General features: G+C 50.0%; 1 protein-coding gene across 1 annotated transcript in view; it reads right to left on the reverse strand.

The window, feature by feature from the left end:
- The window catches only part of IQGAP1 (IQ motif containing GTPase activating protein 1), a 106,679-nt gene that overhangs the window by 22,050 nt on the left and 63,096 nt on the right, over window positions 1-21,533 (reverse strand). The window contains exons 10-28 of the mRNA XM_084869014.1: window positions 20,673-20,836; window positions 19,299-19,383; window positions 18,916-19,079; window positions 17,866-18,026; window positions 15,766-15,890; window positions 14,525-14,688; window positions 11,775-11,865; window positions 10,718-10,885; window positions 9,697-9,839; window positions 8,099-8,269; window positions 7,142-7,225; window positions 6,973-7,044; window positions 6,215-6,284; window positions 5,227-5,435; window positions 3,426-3,581; window positions 2,657-2,820; window positions 1,430-1,654; window positions 478-618; window positions 294-378 (exon numbers count right to left, since the gene is read on the reverse strand). Of these exons, the coding sequence (XP_084725140.1) occupies window positions 294-378; window positions 478-618; window positions 1,430-1,654; window positions 2,657-2,820; window positions 3,426-3,581; window positions 5,227-5,435; window positions 6,215-6,284; window positions 6,973-7,044; window positions 7,142-7,225; window positions 8,099-8,269; window positions 9,697-9,839; window positions 10,718-10,885; window positions 11,775-11,865; window positions 14,525-14,688; window positions 15,766-15,890; window positions 17,866-18,026; window positions 18,916-19,079; window positions 19,299-19,383; window positions 20,673-20,836 (2,642 nt within the window). The remainder of the gene's footprint in view (window positions 1-293; window positions 379-477; window positions 619-1,429; window positions 1,655-2,656; window positions 2,821-3,425; window positions 3,582-5,226; window positions 5,436-6,214; window positions 6,285-6,972; window positions 7,045-7,141; window positions 7,226-8,098; window positions 8,270-9,696; window positions 9,840-10,717; window positions 10,886-11,774; window positions 11,866-14,524; window positions 14,689-15,765; window positions 15,891-17,865; window positions 18,027-18,915; window positions 19,080-19,298; window positions 19,384-20,672; window positions 20,837-21,533) is intronic.

A 21,533-nucleotide genomic window follows, 5' to 3' on the forward strand; every position in this document is an offset into this window, starting at 1 on the left:
TCCTCTCTGGAAAAAAATCAACAAAATATTAAAGAAATAAAAATAAATTCAACAAGAACATATTTTAAAAAATAAAATAAAAAATACAGGAAGAATCCACCCGGACTTCATTGATGCAGGCCATTCAAACCCTATAGACATTCCAAGAGGTGTCATTGACTATTTGACAATCGCAGTCCGTGGCGAGCTACTGCCGGGAGGGACTCAGGCTCTTGCGAAGGGTCTGTGGGCGGGCCTCGTGGTATCCCTGTTTTCCTGGAAGGGCCAGGCAGAGCCCGCTTCCCGGGTCTTACCTTCAGCAGCTCGTCCTCACCGGCATCGGGGAACTTCTCGTGCAGCGAGTCCTTCAGCACCTTGGCGATGAAGCGCATCCCGTAGCTGCGAGACGGACACGAGGCGTGAGGGGGGCCGGGGAGCGGGAGGGGGGCCGCGCCGCCGGGCTGTGTGCGCGGCGGGGTCACGGCGGGAGGCACTCACGGGATTTTGTCCACGGAGCTGATGATGGCGCAGAGGAACTTGTCCGTCACGGCCCGCATGTTCCTGATGGAGCTGTCGAGGCGGGTCTTGACCTCCTCGTGGGCCAGGGCCTGCTCGGGGGTCACGTCGTAGGGGAGTTTGCTGCGGAGGCAGAAATGACCCCCCGATAGGGTTAGGCCAGAAGCCGCCGAGCAGTGGCCAGGGCAGGGCCACAAGTTTCGTAAAACAGAAAGACCCAGAGAGATCAGGCAACTTGCTCGTGTTCATTGACCCGGTAAATAAGGGGGCCGGGCCGAAACTGGTGTGGCTCAGTGGATAGAGCGTCGGCCTGCGGACTGTAAGGTCCCAGGTTCGATTCTGGTCAAGGGCATGTATCTTGGTTGCGGGCACATCCCCAGTAGGAGGTGTGCAAGAGGCAGCTGATAGTTGATTCTCTCTCATCAATGTTTCTAACCTTCTATCCCTCTCTCTTCCTCTCTGTGAAAAATCAATAAAATATATTTAAAAAAAAAAAAAAAAAGAACTCAGTGAATACTTGCTAAATAAATGAACGTATTACCAGGTCAACAATTTAATAAAGAGGTTTCTAAGGAAAAGCTATTTGAGCTGAAACAGGTTTGGCTCAGTGGTAGAGCGTCGGTATGGGGACTGAAAGGTCGCAGGTTCGATTCCGGTCAGGGGCATGTACCTTGGTTGCGGGCACATCCCCAGTAGGGGGTGTGCAGGAGGCAGCAGGTCGATGTTTCTCTCTCATCGACGTTTCTAGCTCTCTCTCCCTCTCCCTTCCTCTCTGTAAAAAATTATTTAAAAAAAAAAAAAAAAAAAAAAGCTATTTGAACAATTATCAGCTTGTAAATAAAAGGTCAACTGCTAAGAAAGAGAGGGAGAGAGAAAAAGAGAGAGAGAGTGAGAGAGAAAATAAAACGCAGGACAGAAAAGGGTGGTTACATACCTCGCCTCTCCCGTCTGAGACTCCATCTGATTGACCCACGACTTGTAGATATCCACGGGGTCGGTCTTGATGTTGAGGGATTTGTCGTCCATGATCTCCTTCACGACCGGGGCCAGGATCTGGCGCAGGGCGTTCTGGCCCCGGGCGCCACGGTTGAAGCTGACCACCATCTTAATAACGGTGGGGTTTCCCGTCACGATCTCTTGGATCTGGTCCACTTTCGACCTAGGAAGACATCAGAAGCAAACGGAGTCGAAACTACACAGAATCTACGGGCGTGAAGATCCTTCCTACTTAGCGATCCCATTTCCTGGACACAGATCATTGGAAGGAAAACGCTTGTCTAAACACAGAACAGCTTTCTGCTGCTGAAAAAAACACAAAGGGTCCTTTATTAGACAGAAATGTGGAATCTTGGTGTTTGGGTCAGCTTCTTAAATATAAAAATTATATTTAGCCGAAACCGGTTTGGCTCAGTGGATAGAGCGTCGGCCTGCAGACTAAAGGGTCCCAGGTTTTATTCCGGACAAGGACACATGCTCGGGTTGCGGGCTCAATCCCCAGTATGCAGTGTGCAGGAGACAGCCGATCAATAATTCTCTCTCAGCATTGATGTTTCTCTCACTCTCTCTCTCCCTCTCCCTTCCTCTCTGAAATCAATTACAAAAAACAATAAATTATATTTTAAGGAACATCGGCCTGTGGATTAAAGGATCCCGGGTTTGATTCCTGGTCAAGGCACACGGCCAGATTTATGGGCTGGATCCCCAGTATGGGACTTGCAGGAGGCAGCCAATCCATGATGCTCTCTCATCATTGATGTTTCTCTCACTCTCTCTCACTTCCTCTCTGAAATCAATAAAAATATTTTAAAAATAATAATAAAACAAAAAGGTTTAAACTCAGTCTTTAAAAAAAAAAAAATTGTATTTGAATCTAGAAATGTTCCTAAAACGAATTTAGCAAATTGATTACTTTATGGCCTTCCTTAGCATCTGCAACCACACTATATATCAGTGATTGAACAAGAGGATCCTTCTTGTGAGTCGTTCACACAAATCACAGCCTTCGCTGAAAGCGTGAAGCGCATGGTGCAGGCGGCTTGACTGTCCAGCCCTGAGCCTCTGGTGTGTGTGTGTGTGTGTGTGTGTGTGTGTGTGGTGGTGGGGCGGCGGGGGGAAGGGAGGGGGTGCCTGAGGCAGAGGAGGGGAGGGGGGCCCTCCGTACTTGATCTCCTCCTGGAGCGCCGTCTTGAAGAGCCGAAGCAGCAGGTACTCCTCGCGCTGGTTGGAGGCGTAGTTGTAGAGGGTGAAGATGACGGAGTCCATGAACTTGGTGGACTTGTTCTGGGGCATCTGGAAAATCAGCTTGGCCAGGTAGGTGGGGTTGGTCTGAAACGAAGCCAAGGGACTGACTTAAGCCACTTGTGGATAAGCTAAGGGCTGGCAAACACACTCAGGGTCCTGCAGACTCCAAGGATGAGGATGTATGTAAGCAAAGAAAGAAAAGAAGCTGAAACCAGTTTGGCTCAGTGGATAGAGCGTCGGCCTGCGGACTGAAAGGTCCCGGGTTCGATTCCGGTCAAGGGCATGTGCAAGAGGCAGCTGATCAATATTCCTCTCTCATCGATGTTTCTAACTCTCTATCCCTCTCTCTTCCTCTCTGTAAAAAATCAATAAAATATATTAAAAAAAGAAAAAAAGGACTTATGTGCATACATATGGGCCTAACCAATGGTCAAGGACAATAGGGGGATGGGGGCATGAGTGAGGGGGGGATAGGTGCTTGGAATGGGGGGTTGAGGACAAATATGTGATACCTTAATCCATAAAGAAATTTTAAAAAAGAAGGAAAAAAAAAGAAAGGAAAATAAGACAGCTCTGGCTCAGCCCTCAGCGGAAATCAGAACCAGTGCCACAGAGGTCTGTGGGCGAGGCAGTCTTAACGAAAAGAAAACAAGCTATGTTTCTGGGTCCCATGTCCAGGCGCCGCTCACCTGCAATAAGTAAAACAGGTGCTGGTAAGCTTCCAGCTTCTCTCTCTTCTCCTTGCTCAGAGCCTTGAGACCCCCCTTCTGTTTGTTCAGCATCATCATGTCGGACAACTGCTCCTTGTTCTTTTTGGTAAGCTTCTTGCTGTGGGAAACCACATCCTGTGAACAAAAAACCAACACGTAAGTCAAGAAGCGTTCAGAGACAAAGCTGGGCACTGTGTGGGTCTCTCTCTCGCCACACAGGCAGATTCCTCCAAGTCGGATGGAGTCTCCTGTTCTCAATGCATCAGTGAAATACAGTCCCACTCTCATCTTCCTATAAAGAACCTGATCCAGCCCTGACTGGTGTGGCTCAGTGGATAGTGCGTCGGCCTGCAGACTGAAAGGTCCCGGGTTCGATTCCGGTCAAGGGCATGTACCTTGGTTGCAGGCACATCCCCAGTAGGGGGTGTGCAGGAGGTGGCTGATCGATGTTTCTCTCTCTTTGATGTTTCTAACTCCCTATCCCTCTCCCTTCCTCTCTATAAAAAAAAAAATCAATAAAATATATATTTTTTTAAAAAAGAACCTGATCCATAAAAACATCCACTGATTCAGGAAGCCAACTCCTAGGAATCTACCTGCAAGTCAAAACCTTCCATGCGATAAAAGCTACGTTTTCATCAAGATATTCCCTGCAATGTTATCTGTAATAATAAAAACTGGCCAAATAGTTGGAGGGGAAATAGAGGTAAATTATAATGTATCTTCTAATTAGCTATAATATTGCTATTAAAAATAATATTTGTGACTGCCTGGCCGGCATGGCTCAGTGGTTGAGCGTGGACCTATCAACCAGGAGGTCACGGTTCAATTCCTGGTCACGGCACAGGCCTAGGCTGTGGGCTTGATCCCCAGTGTGGGGCGTGCAGGAGGCAGAATCCATGATTCTCTCTCATCATTGATGTTTCTCTCTCTCTCCTCCTCCTCTCCCTTCCTCTCTGAAATCAATAAAAATAAATTTTAAAAAAAATAATATGATGACTTTATCACCTGGAAAACATTTTATCTTCTAATATGAAGTAAAAAGGTCCCATACGAAATGATTGTGCAGTGGTGAAATTACAGGATGGCTTTTACCTTCTTCTCTCTATTTTAAATTTTGCTATTAAATCACAGTATTTCATTTCCTCTGTAACTTTTTTATTTTATTTATTTTTAAAATATATATATATATTTTATTGACTTTTTATAAAGAGGAAGGGAGAGGGATAGAGAGTCAGAAACATCGATGAGAGAGAAACATCGATCAGCTGACTCCTGCACACCCCCCACTGGGGAAGTGCCTGCAACCAGGATACATGCCCTTGACTGGAACTGAACCTGGGACCTCTCAGTCCTCAGGCCAATGCTCCTATCCACTGATCCAAACCGGTCTTGGCTCATCTGTAACTTTTTTCTCTTACATATATTTTTTTAAAATATATATTTTATTGATATTTTACAGAGAGGAAGGGAGAGGGATAGAGAGTCAGAAACATGGATGAGAGAGAAACATCGATCAGCTGCCTCCTGCACACCTCCCACTGGGGATGGGTCCACAACCAAGGTACATGCCCTTCACCGGAATTGAACCTGGGACCCTTCAGTCCGCAGGCTGACGCTCTATGCACTGAGCACACCGGCCAGGGCTCCTCTGTAACTTTTTAAAAAATTATGGCATTCAAGGAGAAAGCCAGTCTCCTCCCTCCCCACGCATCAGAGAGGGTGAGGCCGGGCAGCCCGCGCAGGCCGTGTCCCGCGGCCCCGCCGGCCCTGCCCGCACCTGCAGTGTGATCTTGTTCTTCACCAGCAGCCCGATCTTGATGTCCATGAGGTTGAGGTCGTTCTCCAGCTGCTGGTTGGAGCGGATGAGGGTGATGACCTCTTCCCGCATCTTCATGAGGTCCAGCTCCTCCTGGAAGTCCTGGTCGCTCTGGTCCAGCAGGTGGACGAACTTCCGGACCACGATCATCGGAGGGTCCTCGGCGTTAACTGGCGGAGAGACGGCGCGCGTCAGACGGACACAGGGTTACCGGGAGAAGTTCCCGGTCCCAGGAAGGTCAAGGTTATGGGTGAGCTCTAGTCAGGTGTGTGTTTTAATGTAAGGTGACCAGACATCCCGATTTTTAACAATTTGTCCTGCGTCTCGAGGCTTTTTTAAAAAGTCCCGATTTTTGGAAAGATCCAAAAATCAGGACTTCTTTAAAACGCCGTGGGACGCGGGACAATTTTTTTTTTTTAATGTATTTTATTGATTTTACACAGAGAGGAATTAAGAGAGATAGAGAGTTAGAAACGTCGCTGAGAGAGAGTCATCGACCAGCTGCCTCTTGCTCACACCCCCACTGGGGATATGCCCACAACAGCAACCAAGGTACGTGCCCTTGACCGGAATCGAACCCGGGACCTTTCAGTCCACAGGCCGACGCTCTATCCACTGAGCCAAACCGGTTTCGGCAGGGACAAATTGTCAAAAATCAGGACTGTCCCGCCAAAAGCAGGACATCTGGTCACCTTAGTTAGATGGTGAGATGAGCAAAGACAGTCGCGAGGCGCAGCGTTCTCGGTCATGCTATCGCTATGGTGACCAAGGCGGGCAAGTGAAAGACAGGACATGCAGCCCCAGGTTAGCAAAGGGGGTTAAAATCAATCAATCAATGGCAAGCGGCCCCCGGCCCCCGGGCTTGCCTGCAGGAAATAAGAGAGATCCGTGGAGAGTACCCAGGCCCCGGGGGCCTCCACGCCGCCTCCGCCGGGCCACAGTTACTCACTGAGCGTCTTGTAGTCGTCACGAGCTTTGTTCGCCCGAATGAAAGCCTGGATTTTGACGATGTCATTGATCTAAGGGACAGAGGAGGAGAAACGCTGCTGGTTATGGGTCCATCACCAAAGAGATCACAAAACTGATCCCTTCATATGCCTCTCAGCATAACCATGATGGCTTGTCTCAGTTTAGGTTCTTACAAGGGTATTTCTTGGATCACATGATCTCACCCATCTAGAGGAAATAATGAACAACATAGACTAGGGGTGTCGAACTCAATCAGAGAAGGGGCCAAAATCTAAAATCCAGCCTAAATCGCGGGCCGAATGGTTTACTGAACAGTCATAAACTGACAATGTCATAAACTGACAGCGGAGTGCAGTGATGACAGCGCGGTGCGGGCCACATTGCAAGGCCTGGCGGGCTGGATTTGGCCCGTGGGCCTTGTGTTTGACACATGTGACATAGACTGATGAACAAAAGCAGACCCAGAGACAGAGAAGCAGCGATCAGACCATCAAACCTCAGAGGGAAAGTAGGGGAGGGTGGGGATAAGGGGGAGAGATCAACCAAAGGACTTGTGTGCATGCATGTGGGCCTAGCCGGTGGCCATGGACAACAGGGGGGTGGGGGCATATGTGGGGAGGGGTTTGGGATGGGATTGGGGGGATGAGGACAATTATGTGATACCAAAATCAATAAAAAACAAACAAACAAACAAACAAAAAAACGATCCCATCAGCCCCGCCAACCCAGGGGACGTACGTGATCTCGGAAGTACTGCAGGCGGCCCCGGTAGCGCTTTCTGGCCTGGTGCATCCTCGCCAGGGACTGGATCTATGGACAGAATAACCCTGGGAATTACAAAAGCCCTTCGCCTGGACGCAGGCCACGCTGGCACCCTGCACGGAGTGACCTGCCCGGGCCACCGTACCTTCACGACTTCATCCTTGTGGGAGCGCAGGTACGCCAGCCGGTCCTGATAGGCCTTCTTCTGCTTGTACCCTCGCCACTGCGACTGAAACCATCGGACAGGACAGTCAGTCGGCACATTGTTTCCCGGGGAAGAGAGGGAATGCCAACACTTCTCCTCGACCCTCTGTCCCCGGGCGGTTCCTGGCACGGTCTAGAGAGGACCGCGTCCTCCGGGGACTGGGGAGTGAGGGCCGAGGCTGGGCCGCCACCAGGGGAGCACAGTGGTTAGCGTCCACTTCCCTGGTGTGAGCACCGCACGGCACACCTTTTCAAACTGCCTCCAGCCGAAACCGGTTTGGCTCAGTGGATAGAGCGTCAGTCTGCGGACTGAAAGGTCCCAGGTTCGATTCCGGTCAAAGGCATATACATTGGTTGCGGGCACATCCCCAGTAGGGGGTGTGCAGGAGGCAGCTGGTCGATGTTTATGGCTCTCTATCCCTCTCCCTTCCTCTCTGTAAAAAATCAATAAAATATATTTAAAAAACAAACAAACAAACAAAAAAAAAACTGCCTCCAGCAGAAACCAGTTTGGCTCAGTGGCTAATGTCGGCCTGCAGACTGAAGGGTCCCAGGTTCGATTCCAGTCAAGGGCATGTACCTTGGTTTCGGGCACATCCCCAGTGCGGGGTGTGCAGGAGGCAGCTGATCAATGTTTCTAACTCTCTATTCCTCTCCCTTCCTCTCTGTAAAAAAAATCAATAAAATATATTTTTAAAAGAAAGAAAGAAAAAAGAAGGATGAGACCAGGAGGTCAGCAGGAAAAACACACACACACACACACACACACACACACACACGCACACTCACACACGTACACACGTACACACGCACACACATACACACACACACACACACACACACACACACACACACCCTCAGCGCCCTCCCGCGGCCCGTGTCCCGGGCTCGGAAATACCTGGATGCAGGTGATGGCGGGAATCTGCTTCTTCAGGAAATTCATCCGGGAGCGGAACTCCTGTCGGACGAGGTACCCGCGGCAGCAAGCCTGCAGCTTGGTGATCAGGCCCTCGTTGGCCAGCCAGAGCTGCTCGCGGTTGTAGGCAGTGGTCACCCCGGAGATGGAGCTCTGAAAGGCACACGGGCACGGGGCAGACAGACATACGTACGTAGGTGAGGAGGGTATCATCCGCAGCGCACACACCAGCCCTGACTGCTTTCTCGGATCTTTCTAGATCTTTGAGCAACGGGAATGGCTTCAGGTCTATTTTTCAGGGCAGGTTGCTCTCATACCCTCAAAAAGCCACTCAAAAACAACTTGATCTTCTTTCACCTCCTATGTACCCACTCATCTGCTCAACACTGCCTGTGCCAGGCGCCGTGCGTGGATCATTGTTGACAAGAAGGCAGAGGAGCCTGGTCGGCGTGGCTCAGTGATTGAGAATGGACCTAGGAACCAGGAGGTCAGGGTTCGATTCCCGGTCAGAGCACATGCCCGGGTTGCGAGCTCCATCCCCAGTGTGGGGCATGCAGGAGGCAGCCGATCCATGATTCTCTCTCATCATGGATGTTTCTATCTCTTCCTCTCCCTTCTTCTCTGAAATCAATAAAAATACATTAAAAAAAAAAAAAAAAAAAAAAAGGCCTAAACCGGTTTGGCTCAGTGGATAGAGTATCAGCCTGTGGACTCAAGGGTCCCGGGTTCGATTCCGGTCAAGGGCATGTACCTTGGTTGCGGGCACATCCCCGGTAGGGGGTGTGCAAGAGGCAGCTGATCGATGTTTCTTTCTCATCGATGTTTCTAACTCTCTATCCCTCTCCTTTCCTCTCTGTAAAAAAATCAATAAAATATGTATTTAAAAAGTAATAATAAAGAGGACAGAGGAACAGGGGCCAGCAGGGGCTGAGTAGCCAGTCCCAGGAGCCCCCAGTGGAGGACACCCAGGGAAATGGCCAGCCTGTCTATGACGGACAGCGTATGGTCTAACACAGCCCAGTCCGGAGTGGGCAGGGTGGTCCAAAAAGAGGGAGGAAACGTGAACTGGGAGAGATGAACAGCAGTTGCATGTAATGAGGAGTGAGAGCAATTTTTAATTCTTCTCTTCTGGGCATCCACGTTTTCTCTCATAAGCACCCAATTTGTCTGACTTACGTTCTACAATACTGATGTTTTCCCAAGTTAGACCTTAAGTCACTCCCCCAACCACTAGACCAGTGGTCGGCAAACTCATCAGTCCACAGAGCCAAACATCAACAGCACAACGATTGAAATTTGAGAGCCAAATTTTTTTTTTAACTTAAACTTCTTCTAACGCCACTCGTTCGACATAGACTCGCCCAGGCCGTGGTATTTTGTGGAAGAGCCACGCCCGAGGAGCCAAAGAGCCGCATGTGGCTCGCGAGCCGTGGTTTGCCGGCCACGGGGCTAGACAAATAATTACTCTGCACCCGTTCATTACGCAGCCTCGGTTTTAGGCCGAGGCTTCTGACCACAGGCCTGTTCCTCCAAACACGCTTTCGGCTTCACGCTCTCTCTCAGCTCCTAGGGCCACCTACCTGGATCTCCTCCCGCGAGAGCTGCGCGGAGTTCTGCACGAAGCCTGGGGGCTCGTCCCATCCGCCCTGCTGCGTGTCCAGGTTGTGGTAATAATAATATCCGCCTTTCACCCAGTGCTTCACCCACTTGCTGTTGTTGTCGCCTGGCGGACGAGAAAGGGAAGGTGAAAAGGGACCCAGAGCCGAAACCGGTGTGGCTCAGTGGATAGAGCATCAGCCTGCGGACTCATTAGTCAACAGAGCGGCAAACCGTGGATGGGGCTCGAGAGCCGCAGTTTGCCGACCACTGCTTGGATAGAGCTGTCAGCTTGCAAACTGAAGGGTCCCGGGTTCAATTCCCAGTCATGGCATATACCCGGGTTGTGGGCTTGATCCCAAGTAGGAGGCGTGCAGGAGGCAGCCAATCGGTGATTCTCTCTCATCACTGATGTGTCTATCTCCCTCTCCCTCTCCCTTCCTCTCTGAAATCAATAAAAAAAATATATATTAAAAAACACCTGCAAAGTCCAACTGTGGAATAAACTTTGATTAGCTTTGTTCTTCCCAAAACCAACATCTAAGACCTTATGTGTCACAAAACTACTTTCTGGCCGAAACTGCTTGGTTCTGGCCGAAACTGGTTGGTTCAGTGGATAGAGCGTCGGCCTGCGGACTGAGGGGTCCCAGGTTCGATTCCCATCAAGGGCATGTGGCCTGGTTGCGGGCACATCCCCAGTAGGGGGTGTGCAGGAGGCAGCTGATCGATGATTCTCTCTCATTGATGTTTCTAACTCTATCCCTCTCTCTTCCTCTCTGTAAAAAAAAATCAATAAAATATATTTAAAAATAAATAAATTTTAAAAAGAAAATAAGTAAATAAAAAAGATTGGACTATATTTATCATAAAATAAAATAAGTCCAGATACTGTACGTCTCCACGAAAGTTATCTCTCTCTACAGACTGCCCTCCCCTCCACCTCGGGCCCCTCGCACACTCACGCTCGTGGCTTCGGGCCCCACGTGCATTTCACCATAAACTCACCTGCCGCCAGCTTCTTCCTCCTGGCCTCGGCGAGGTCGCTCTGGTAGGTGTCGCAGCACTCCGGGATGACCCCGTACAGGCTCACGTCCGGGGAGCGGAGGGCACTCAGCGTCCTGCCCACGTCGCCGCTCTGCACGGCCTCGTTGATGGCAAAGATGCCCACGGCGACTGTCAGGAAGAGAAGTGTTACCGCAGGGGTCCTCAAACTTTTTAAAGTGGGGGCCAGATCACGGTCCCTCAGAGAGCTGGAGGGCCGAACTATATGAACTACTAATTCCTACTGTAACACCTCGGCTGCGCTCACTGCCCAAAAAACCTGGCGGGCCGGATCAGACTCCTCTGCGGGCCGCATGTGGCCCGCGGGCCGTAGTTTGAAGACCCCTGTAATACCGGGATGGTTTAGGAAGCCCTACATCCGTACCCTGGTTCATCTGGCTGTGCCTGCTGGCAGGCTGTTCCCCGCCATGCTGATCTGCCTAACTTACAAGGTGACCAGACGTCCCGCTTATGGCAGGACAGTCCCGATTTTCAACAATTTGTCCCGCGGCGTTTTAAAAAAGTCCCGATTTTTGGAAAGAATAAAATCAGGACTTTTTAAAAAATATATAGATATATATTTTATTGATTTTTTACAGAGAGGAAAGGAGAGATGGAGGGTTAGAAACATCGACGAGAGAGAATCATCTATCAGCTGCCTCCTGCACACCTCCTACTGGGAATGTGCCTGCAACCAAGGTACATGCCCTTGACCGGGATTGAACCCGGGACCCTTCAGTCCGCAGGCTGACGCTCTATCCACTGAGCCACACAGGTGTAGGCAAAATCGGGCTTTTTTTAAAATGCCGTGGGACGCGGGACAAATTGTTGAAAATCGGGACTGTCCTGCCCAAAGCAGGACGTCTGGTCACCTTAGTTTAGAAAACCCTACATCCGTACCCTGGTTCACCTGACTGTGCCTGCTGGCAAGCTGTGTCCCCCAGTGCTGATCTGCCTAACGTGACTCGGAGCACCTCGCCGCCCCGCCCTCCCCCGAGAGGAATAAATCGGCCATACGTACACCGCTGTGCCTCCTGCGTGTCCTTGTTGGACTGCCAGATGCCGCCTTGAATTTCATCCAACCACAGCACGGCGGACTCGTCCTGGGTTTCCTACACACCGAGAAAAGCAACGTAACAGTAAGAGCCGTGAAATCAGCTGAAACCGGTTTGGTTTGGCTCAGTGGGTAGAGCGTCGGCCTGCGAACTGAAAGGTCCCAGGTTCGATTCCGGTCAAGGGCATGTGCCTTGGTTGCGGGCACATCCCTGGTAGGGGGTGTGCAGGAGGCAGCTGGTCGATGTCTCCCTCATCACTGGTCGATGTCTCTCTCATCATTCTCTCTTCCTTTTTGTAAAAAATCAATAAAATACTTTTTTTTATAAAAAAGAGTCATGAAATCAGGGGCTTCTGAGACTCGATTAGATATGGAGGAAGCTTCAAACACGTGAGACACATGGAACAGTCAACTGGAAGAAGCAGGAATTAAATAAAATTTAAAAAAAGAAAGAAAAAAGGGTGAAGCCCGGCCAGTGTAGCTCAGTGGTTGAGCATCCACCCAGGAACCAAGAGGTCGCCAGTTTGATTCCTGGTCAGGGCACATGCCCGGGTTGTGGGAGAAATCCCCAGTAGGAGGTGTGTGGGAGGCAGTTGATCGATGTTTCTCTCTCATTGATGTTTCTAACTCTCTATCCCTCTCTCTTCCTCTCTGTAAAAAAAAAAAAAAAATCAATAATATATATATATATATATATATATATATATATATATATATATATATTTTTTTTAATCCTAAAAAAAAAAAAAAGCCCAAAACACAGGACCACATGTCTTCACTGGTGAATTCTACCAAATGTCTAAAGAAGCTAACACCAATCCTTTACAAACGCTTCTGAAGCACAGGAGGAAAAGTTCCCAATTCAGTCTCTGAGGTCAGTATTACCCGGACACCAAAGCTAGACCCGAAGACCCCACAAGAGAACTAAAAGTCCATGCTAAAGTAAGACCTTTTACTTGATAAATTTGGAAATCAGATTATTTTTAAAACCACTTTCAAGATGGCCCAGAGGAAAGTTACAAGCTAAGCTGAGGCCTAAAAAAAAGGCCTTGTAACTTCTAACGTGTGGGCCTGGCAGTGCTAAGCAAATTCCCTCCAGCCCCACCCCCGTCCTCTGAAAAGTTATTCCACGGCAAACGGAAATGCTTCAAACTCTAGTCACATCCTCTGACAGCTTAACTCCCACAGCCCTCCCAGAGGGCTCAGCGTGGGAGTGAGAGCAGGTACAAGCTATAGCAGCCTCAATCTGGCTTCCTTTTTTAGACGTGGGACCTGGCCTAGCTTATTTTCCCAAGGTCCACTTCTCTGTCAATCAAACATAATGAGATTCCTTTGTAGACTTATATGGCAGCAAAAACAAACATCACCACTGGGGTCTAGACAGAATCACTGGAGCCGGGCCCCCATTTAGAGATTCTGAGTAAGCAGAAACAAGAGTATACATCTTGCCAGAACCGGTTTGGCTCAGTGGTAGAGCATCGGTCTTCGAACTGAAAGGTCCCAGGTTCGATTCCGGTACGTTGGTTGCGGGCACAACCCCAGTAGGAGGTGTGCAAGAGGCAGCTGGTCGATGTTTCTCTCTCATTGACGTTTCTAGCTCTCTAGCTCTCTCCCTTCCTCTTTGTAAAAAAATCAATAAAAAAAAAATGAAATAAAAAAAGAGCATATATGTTAGGAATCTGCATTTTTTAAAAAAATATATTTTATTAATTTTTACAGAGAGGAAGAGAGAGGGATAGAAAGTTAGAACATCAATGAAAGAGAAACATCAATCAGCTGCCTCCTGTATATCCCCTACTGGGGATGTGCCCGCAACCGAAGTACATGCCCTTGACCAGAATCAAACCTGGGACTGTTGAGTCCGCAGGCTGACGCTCAAACCGGCCAGGGCAGGAATTTGCACTTTTAAAATATCTTTTCAAGCGTTCTGATGATCAGCCAAGTTTGGGAAGAACTGCCCAGCTGGCATGGCTCAGTGGTTGAGTGTCGTCCTAGGATTCGAATCCCAGGGTTGGGGACTCGATCCGCACTAGGGGGCGGGCAGGAGGCAGCAGATAATGATTCTCTCTCATCATTGATGTTTCTATCTCTGTCCCACCCACTTCCTCTCTTGAAATCAATATATCGTACTTTTTAAAAATTTTTGGGAAGAACCAATCCAATTGATCCAAAATTGATTATCAGAGACAGAGACCTCCATTGATAGCTTTCCCACAGCCAACTGCTTCTGACCTGAGTAACATCAGTTGATCCCTTTGTCTCAAGTTCCTGGCTACAAACAAGAATTATGATTCATCCCTCACCCCCGGATCAACGGACACTCAGCACATTGATGTGCCTCTTTGTGTGTTTTTTCAATATATTTTATTGATTTTCTAGAGAGAGGAAAGGAGAGGGATAGAGAGTCAGAAACATCAATGAGAGAGAAACATCGATCAGCTGCCTCCAGCACACCTCCTACTGGGGATGTCCCGCAACCAAGGTACATGCCCTAGACCGGAATCGAACCTGGGACCTTTCAGTCCGCAGGCCGATGCTCTATCCACTGAGCCACACCGGTTTCAGCCCAGTTACAGAGCTGTTACTGTGAGGTGCCCAGGAGCAGTCCCTGGGGAGATTGGGGGGGGGGCGGGATCAGGGGAGGCATCATCCCTGTATCTTGGTGCCTGGAGGGAGGAAGCTCTCGAAACAGAATTGGCCCTTCCAGTGCCACTCACCTGGGCCTTCTCCCTCTTTGCTCGGATCAGCGTGTCTTGGTAATGCTGGGCCACCTCCGCCAGGACGCCCTCCAGCTTGGCTGCAGGGATCTGCAGGGCCTGCAGGGTCTTCTGGGCATCCCCCTCGTCCAGGGCCTCGTTAATGAGGCCGATGGCTAAGATCCCTGAAGACAGAGAGAGAGAGGTCGTTCCTTTAAGGCTTAAGGCATTCCATAAGCAGATCAGTCTGTAAGCAAGCTAAGTGTGCATAAATCCACCAAGCACTGCCGTGACTCAAATCATAGTTTGTCATCCATAATATTGAGCCCTGTGCCCTCAACACTATCTATACGAGCCAACTCCAGGAAACCGGTGTCAGAGCTCACCTGGGCTTGTCATAATACCGTGTTTCCCCGAAAATAAGACATCCCCCGAAAATAAGACCTAGCGCGTGGAAAGATAAGACATCCCCTGAAAATAAGACCTAGCTCAACTTTGGAAGAAAAAATTAATATAAGACACTGTCTTATTTTCGGGGAAACAGGGTAGCACTTAAAAATAAAAAATCAGCCCTAGCCAGTTTAGCTCAGTGGATAGAGCACCTGCCTGCGGACTGAAGGGTCCCAGATTCGATTCCGGTCAGGAGCATGTGCCTTGGTTGCAGGCACATCCCCAGTGGGGGGCGTGCAGGAGGCAGCTGATCAATGTTTCTCTCTCATAAATGTTTCTGACTCTCTATCCCTCTCCTTTCCTCTCTGTAAAAAAATCAATACAATATATTTTTTAAAAATAAATAAGTCATATTCAATTTATCTCCTGGAAAATATATATATATATATATATATATAATTTATTTCAGAGAGGAAGGGAATGGGAAAGGGAGATAGAAACATCAATGTTCGAGAGAGAATCACTGACCGGCTGCCTCCTGCACGCCCCCCTCCTGGGGATTAAACCCACAACCTGGGCACGTGCCCTTGACCAGAATCATACCCAGGAAGGACCCTTCTTCAGTCTACTGGCCGACGCTCTACCCACTGAGCCACACCAGCCAGGACCACCTCCTGAAATTTTTAGCTATGACCTACATATCTATAATGATAGCAGTTGCCTGATGTTTTGAAAATAATACCCAACCTTAGCTTTTGAGTTATACATCGATTTCAATTTTCAACCCCCCTTCCCGCTCCCCCCCTAGGAGTCAAGGTTAGAGCCGGCTCACGGCACCGCGCCACGTGGGGGGGATGGGACGGGCTACTCACTCTCATGCTCCTCCTGCACCACCAGGTTCACGTGGTCCACGCAGGCCTGGATGTCGTTCCACGTGATGAACTCGCTCTTCTCCGCGTGGGCCTGGTCCTTCAGCTTCGCCAGCTCGTCCAGGTACCTGCCCCGCCCCCCAAGGACAAGGACAGTGAAGGGCAACAGAATGAAAGGGACCTTCCTTCCGGATCACTGTGGGTGACAGCAATGAGAAGACGTGTGAGCGGGGGGGTGGGGGTGGGGGGAGACCAGCAAGGGCGAGGAAGGGAACAGCGGGCAAAGTCTCCGAGAACACAGACAGTTAAGGTACCCCAACAGTTTTGGTATATTGGTACATTCTAGAGGCCAGCTCCGCGACTGAGTGACCTTACAGAAAATTTAAGGGTATCACCTATTCTTTTATATATATATATATATATATATATATATATATAATTGATTTTTTACGGAGAAGAAGAGAGAGGGACAGAGAGTCATAGAACGGCTGCCTCCTGCACACCCCCCCACTGGGGATGTGCCCGCAACCAAGGTCCATGCCCTTGACCGGAATCGAACCTGGGACCTTTCAGTCCGCAGGCCGACACTCGTCTATCCACTGAGCCACACTGGTTTCGGCGGGTTTCGCCTATTCTTGACAGCCTCTCAATTCCAAGGAAGACCACCTCTAGAATGAGAGAGAGAGGCAGCAGCTCCGAGATAAGGAAGTAAGGACACGCAGAAGGAATGATGCACCAAGTCCTCATTCAGCCGAAACCGGTTTGGCTCAGTGGATAGAGCGTCGGCCTGCGGACTGAAGGGTCCCGGGTTCGATTCTGATCAAGGGCATGGACCTTGGTTGCAGGCACATCCCCCGCAGGAGGCAGCTGATCAATGATTCTCTCTCATCGATGTTTCTAACTCTCTATCTCTCTCCCTTCCATTCTGTAAAAAAAAATCAATTAAAAAATAAATAAATAAAAAAGTCCTCATTCAGCAGCTCTTACTGAAGCGCCTATGTAGACAGGGATTATCAAGGGTCAAAGGTACTAAGCCAAAGGTTAATGGGGAACTGCACATGTGCACGGCGCAAAAGGTGTGGAGAGATTCTGATCTGGTGAGAGAGAGACACAGATCTCCGTTGGAGGGATGAGCTGTCCTCTAAAGACCAAGCTTTGTACTGTGAATGGCAAGACAGCAGATTTCACAGGAGTCTTGATATGAGAAAATGAGACACACACACATTCCCAAAGATGTTCAACTAAATCTCGACATGCCTTTAGCTAAGGTGACCGACCAGACGTCCGGATTTCCAACAATTTGTCCCGCGTCCCGCGGAGGTTTTAAAAAAGTCCCGATTTTGCCGAAACCAGTTTGGCTCAGTGGTAGAGCGTCGGTCTGTGGACTGAAAGGTCCCGGGTTCGATTCCGGTCAGGGGCATGTACGTTGGTTGCGGGCACATCCCCGGTAGGGGGTGTGCAAGAGGCAGCTGGTCGATGTTTCTCTCTGATCGACGTTTCTAGCTCTCTCTCTCTCCCTTCCTCTCTGTAAAAAATCAATAAAATTATTAAAAAAAAAAAAAAAAAAAAGTCTCGATTTTTTTCCCCAAAACGCCGCGGGATGCGGGACAAATTGTTGGAAATCGGGACTGTCCCGCCAAAAGCGGGATGTCTGGTCACCTTACTTCAGACGTCATTTCCAGTTTACAGGAATAAGACAAGTATTCCGAAGCGACCAGAACCAGAAGATGGGGCATTCTGTAGACCAACTGGCCCCCTCTCTCTGACCAATCAGGGTCGTGAAGACGGGGACAATTCTGGGCTAAAAGACCCCGAAGGGACACAGCAGACAGAAGTAACACAAGGTCCGGGGCCAGCCCCCGGTTTGAACAAACCAGCCGAAGAGTCGCGGAACCAGTGAGGAGGAAGTACGAAGGTGTGGACTCGATTCAGAGAATGTTCCGTCCGGGACATTATGGCTTTCGCCAGGGTGTACGATAAAGTATAAAATGAATGGAAATAGGGGGGAAGAAAAGATGATCCCAGCGACCGTGGAGAAAGCCAGAGCTGCGGGCTGAGCCGCAGCGGAGGTCCCGGCGGGCGGAGGGTCCCCTGGGCGCCCACCTCTGACAGTTCTCCTCTTCGATGTTGGTCAGGCCCGTCACCGAGCTGCTCAGCTGCTTCCACACCGTGCTCATGTCCCCGGACTCCAGCGCCCTGTTGATGAGCGCCACGGATGACAGCATCTCCACGGCCACGGAGAGCTCGGGGTGGGTGAGGCTATGCTGCAGGGAGAGCGGGAGCGGGGCAGAGTGAGGGACTGAGTGAAGGAGTGCCAAAGCATCTACACTTCTGGTTAAAAAACTCGGGTGTCCCGCCCTAACCAGTGTGGCTCAGTGGATAGAGCGTCAGTCTGCAGACTGAAGGGCCCCGGGTTCGATTCCGGTCAAGGGCATGTATCATGGTTTTGGGCACATCCCCAGCGAGGGATGTGCAAGAGGCAGCTGATCGATGATTCTCTCTCATCGATGTTTCTAATTCTCTATCTCTCTCCCTTCCTCTCTGTAAAAAATCAATAAAATATATTATAAAAAAAAAAAAAAAAAAGACAAAAACTTGGTGTCCCTAATTGCACCATGATGTGGGTATTCACCTCCCTCCCTCTGCTTTCTGTTTTGTTTTGTGTGTGTAGTTTTTAAAAAATATATATTTTATTGATTTTTTACAGAGAGGAAGGGAAAAGGATAGAGAGTTAGAAACATCAATGAGAGAGAAACATCAATCAGCTGCCTCCTGCACACCCGCACACCCGGGGATGTGTCCGCAGCCAAGGTACGTGCCCTTGACCGGAATTAAACCTGGAACCCTTCAGTCCACAGGTCGAAGCTCTATCCACTGAGCCAAACAGGTTAGGGCGTTTTGTATATGTTTTTTGTTTTGTTTTGTTTTTTTATTGTTTTCAGAGACAAAGGGAGAGGGAGAGAGAGCTAGAAACATCATTGATGAGAATCACTGACCAGCTGCCTCCTGCACGCCCCACATTGGGAATCAAGCCTGCAACCCGGGCCTGGGCCCTGACCGGGAATCGAACCGTGACCTCCTGGCTCATAGGCTGATGCTCAACCAACTGAGCCACGCCGGCCGGGCCCCTCCCATTGCGTTTTGCTCACTTACTTCAGGACTCTGCTGCTGCAGCGTGGCCAGCTCCTTCTGGTAAAGATCGGCAGCAAAGGGGTACACCTGGGGGAGCTGGGCTTCGGGGTTCATCAGCTCCAGAACGGTCTTCTCGGCCACGCCCTTCTGGATGGCAGCGTTGATGGCTGCCACGGCGGCGAGCCCTGGCAGAGAAAGGGGTCAGAAACACGGTCAGCGGAGGGAGCCCCGGGGGTGGGGGTGGGGGTGGGGGTGGGGGGGATGCCAACGGTCACGGAAAGAAGTTCCGCTCTGCACACCACCCCAAGTGGAACCCCAGTCTTAGAGAGCGGTCTCCCTGGCAGGGGACAAATACAGGGATGCGAACTGCGTCACAACGAAGCCACTTCCGGCGGGGGGCTTACTTCGCTGGTACTGCTGGGCGGCGCTGTTGGCAGCATCCACTGCGGCCTGGAGCTCCTCCTTCTGCAGGGCATCCGTCTGGCCGGCCTGAGGACGACAGCGAAGGACGCTCATGTCAGCGTGACCCCGCCTCTGCCGCCGGCCGCGTTCCCCTCCCGCCGCCGCCGCCGCCGCAGTCACAGGGACAGAGAGTCACGCGCCAGTGGCAGCCCTGGCCACGCCGGGGTGTGTGTAGAGCGACTTGTTGGAGACCAGTCCATTTAAAGAATTATTGTGCGAGAAGCATCAACACGTCCTGAGATAAATGCTTACGGAATCGCTAGCAGGTGGATGCCACTTACTCTGGCCAATGCACGCTGCGAGTTTGTAAAATCTATTCTTTTTTAAACACATTTTTATTGATTTCAGAGAGGAAGGGAGAGGGAGAGAGAGATAGAAACATCAATGATGAGAGAGAATCATCGATCGGCTGCCTCCTGCACGCCCCCTTGGCCAGAATAGAACCCAGGACCCTCCAGTCCGCAGGCCCACGCTCTATCCACTGAGCCAAACCAGGTAGGACTGCCTGAGGACATTTAAAAAATCTAATTTAACCCAAGCAGGTGTGGCTCAGTGGATAGAGTATGCGCCTGTGGACCAAAGGTTCCTGGGTTGGATGCCTTGATTGCAGGCTCCTCCCTGTATCGGGCCCTGGTCAGGAGGCAACCCATCAATGTGTCTCTCTCACATGGATGTTCCTCTCCCTCTTTCCCTCTCTTCCACTCTCTCTAAAAAAATCAATGGAAAAATATCCTTGGTGAGGATTTAAAAAAAAAAAAAAAAAAAACCCAGAAAATAAATAAAAATAAAAACCTAATTTATATGCAGGAGAAAAAGTTATACTAGAAAAAGATGGCCGAAACCAGTTTGGCTCAGTGGATTCAGAGCGTCGGCCTGCGGACTGGAGGGTCCCAGGTTCGATTCTGGTCAAGGGCATGTACCTTGGTTGCGGGCACATCCCCAGTAGGGGGTGTGCGGGAGGCAGCTGGTCGATGTTTCTCTCTCATTGATGTTTCTAACTCTCTATCCTTTTCCCTTCCTCTCTGTAAAAAAAAAATCAACAAAATACATTTTAAAAAAACTTGAGTGCATGCACATGAGCCTAGCCAGTGGACATGGACAACAGGGGGGTGGGGGCATATGTGGGGAGGGGTTTGGGTTGGGAATGGGGGGAAGGGACAATTATGTGATACCACAATCAATAAAATTTAAAATAATAATAATAAAAATAAAATAAAATACATTTTTTAAAAAGAAAAGAAAAAGATGGCTCGGAAGTGTCTTTAACACGACAGCAGGGTACAGGCGGAGGTGCAGGCTGCACCGGGCCCTCTCACCTGTCTCTTCTGCTGCCTGTCACTCAGCAGCTGCTTCAGGTACCACTCGCTGTTCTGCTGCTGCAGCCCGCGGAGGCCCAGCGCCGGCGACTGCAGGATCCGGAACAGGGCCAGGGCGCTTCCCTGGTCCAGAGCCAGGTCCACGTTGGCCAACGCGGAGAACGCTGCGGGGGAAGAAGGCAGAAAATGCTGTGTTCACATCAACGGCCCGGGGTAGTTCTTTTGTTTGTTTGTTTTAATATATATTTATTGATTTTTACAGAGAGGAAGGGAGAGGGATAGAGAGCTAGAAATATCCATGAGAGAGAATCATCGATCAGCTGCCTCTTGCACACCCCTACTGGGGATGTGCCCGCAACCAAGGTACATGCCCTTGACCGGAATCGAACCCGGGACCCTTCAGTCTGCAGGCTGACCCTCTATCCGCTGAGCCAAACCGGTTTCGGCTGGGGACAGGATCTTAAAGAACCTTGAAGCCATCAAGCTCCAGGGCTCCTGCCAGGTTGCTCATCAGAAGTAAGGGATTCCTGGAGCGCGCATGTCCTGGGCCTGCCAAAATGCTCCCAGATGCAGACCGCCTGGCACCGCCGTGGGAGCGAAGCCAGAGGCACCAATCGGCACAGAACACAGGCTCAGGTTCCCTCGGAAATGCCAAGGGGCTGTCTAGAGCAAACTACCAAACTGGAGAAGGTCTCCCACAGAAATGGACATCTTTGTTTAAAAATAATAATATGGCCAAAACCGGTTTGGCTCAGTGGATAGAGCGTCAGCCTGTGGACTGAAAGGTCCCGGGTTCGATTCCGGTCAAGGGCATGTACCTTGGTTGCGGGCACATCCCCAGTAGGAGGTGTGCAAGAGGCA

This window comes from Pipistrellus hanaki, assembly GCF_964339955.1.
Source record: "Pipistrellus hanaki genome assembly, chromosome: 21".
Lineage (NCBI taxonomy): Eukaryota > Metazoa > Chordata > Mammalia > Chiroptera > Vespertilionidae > Pipistrellus > Pipistrellus hanaki.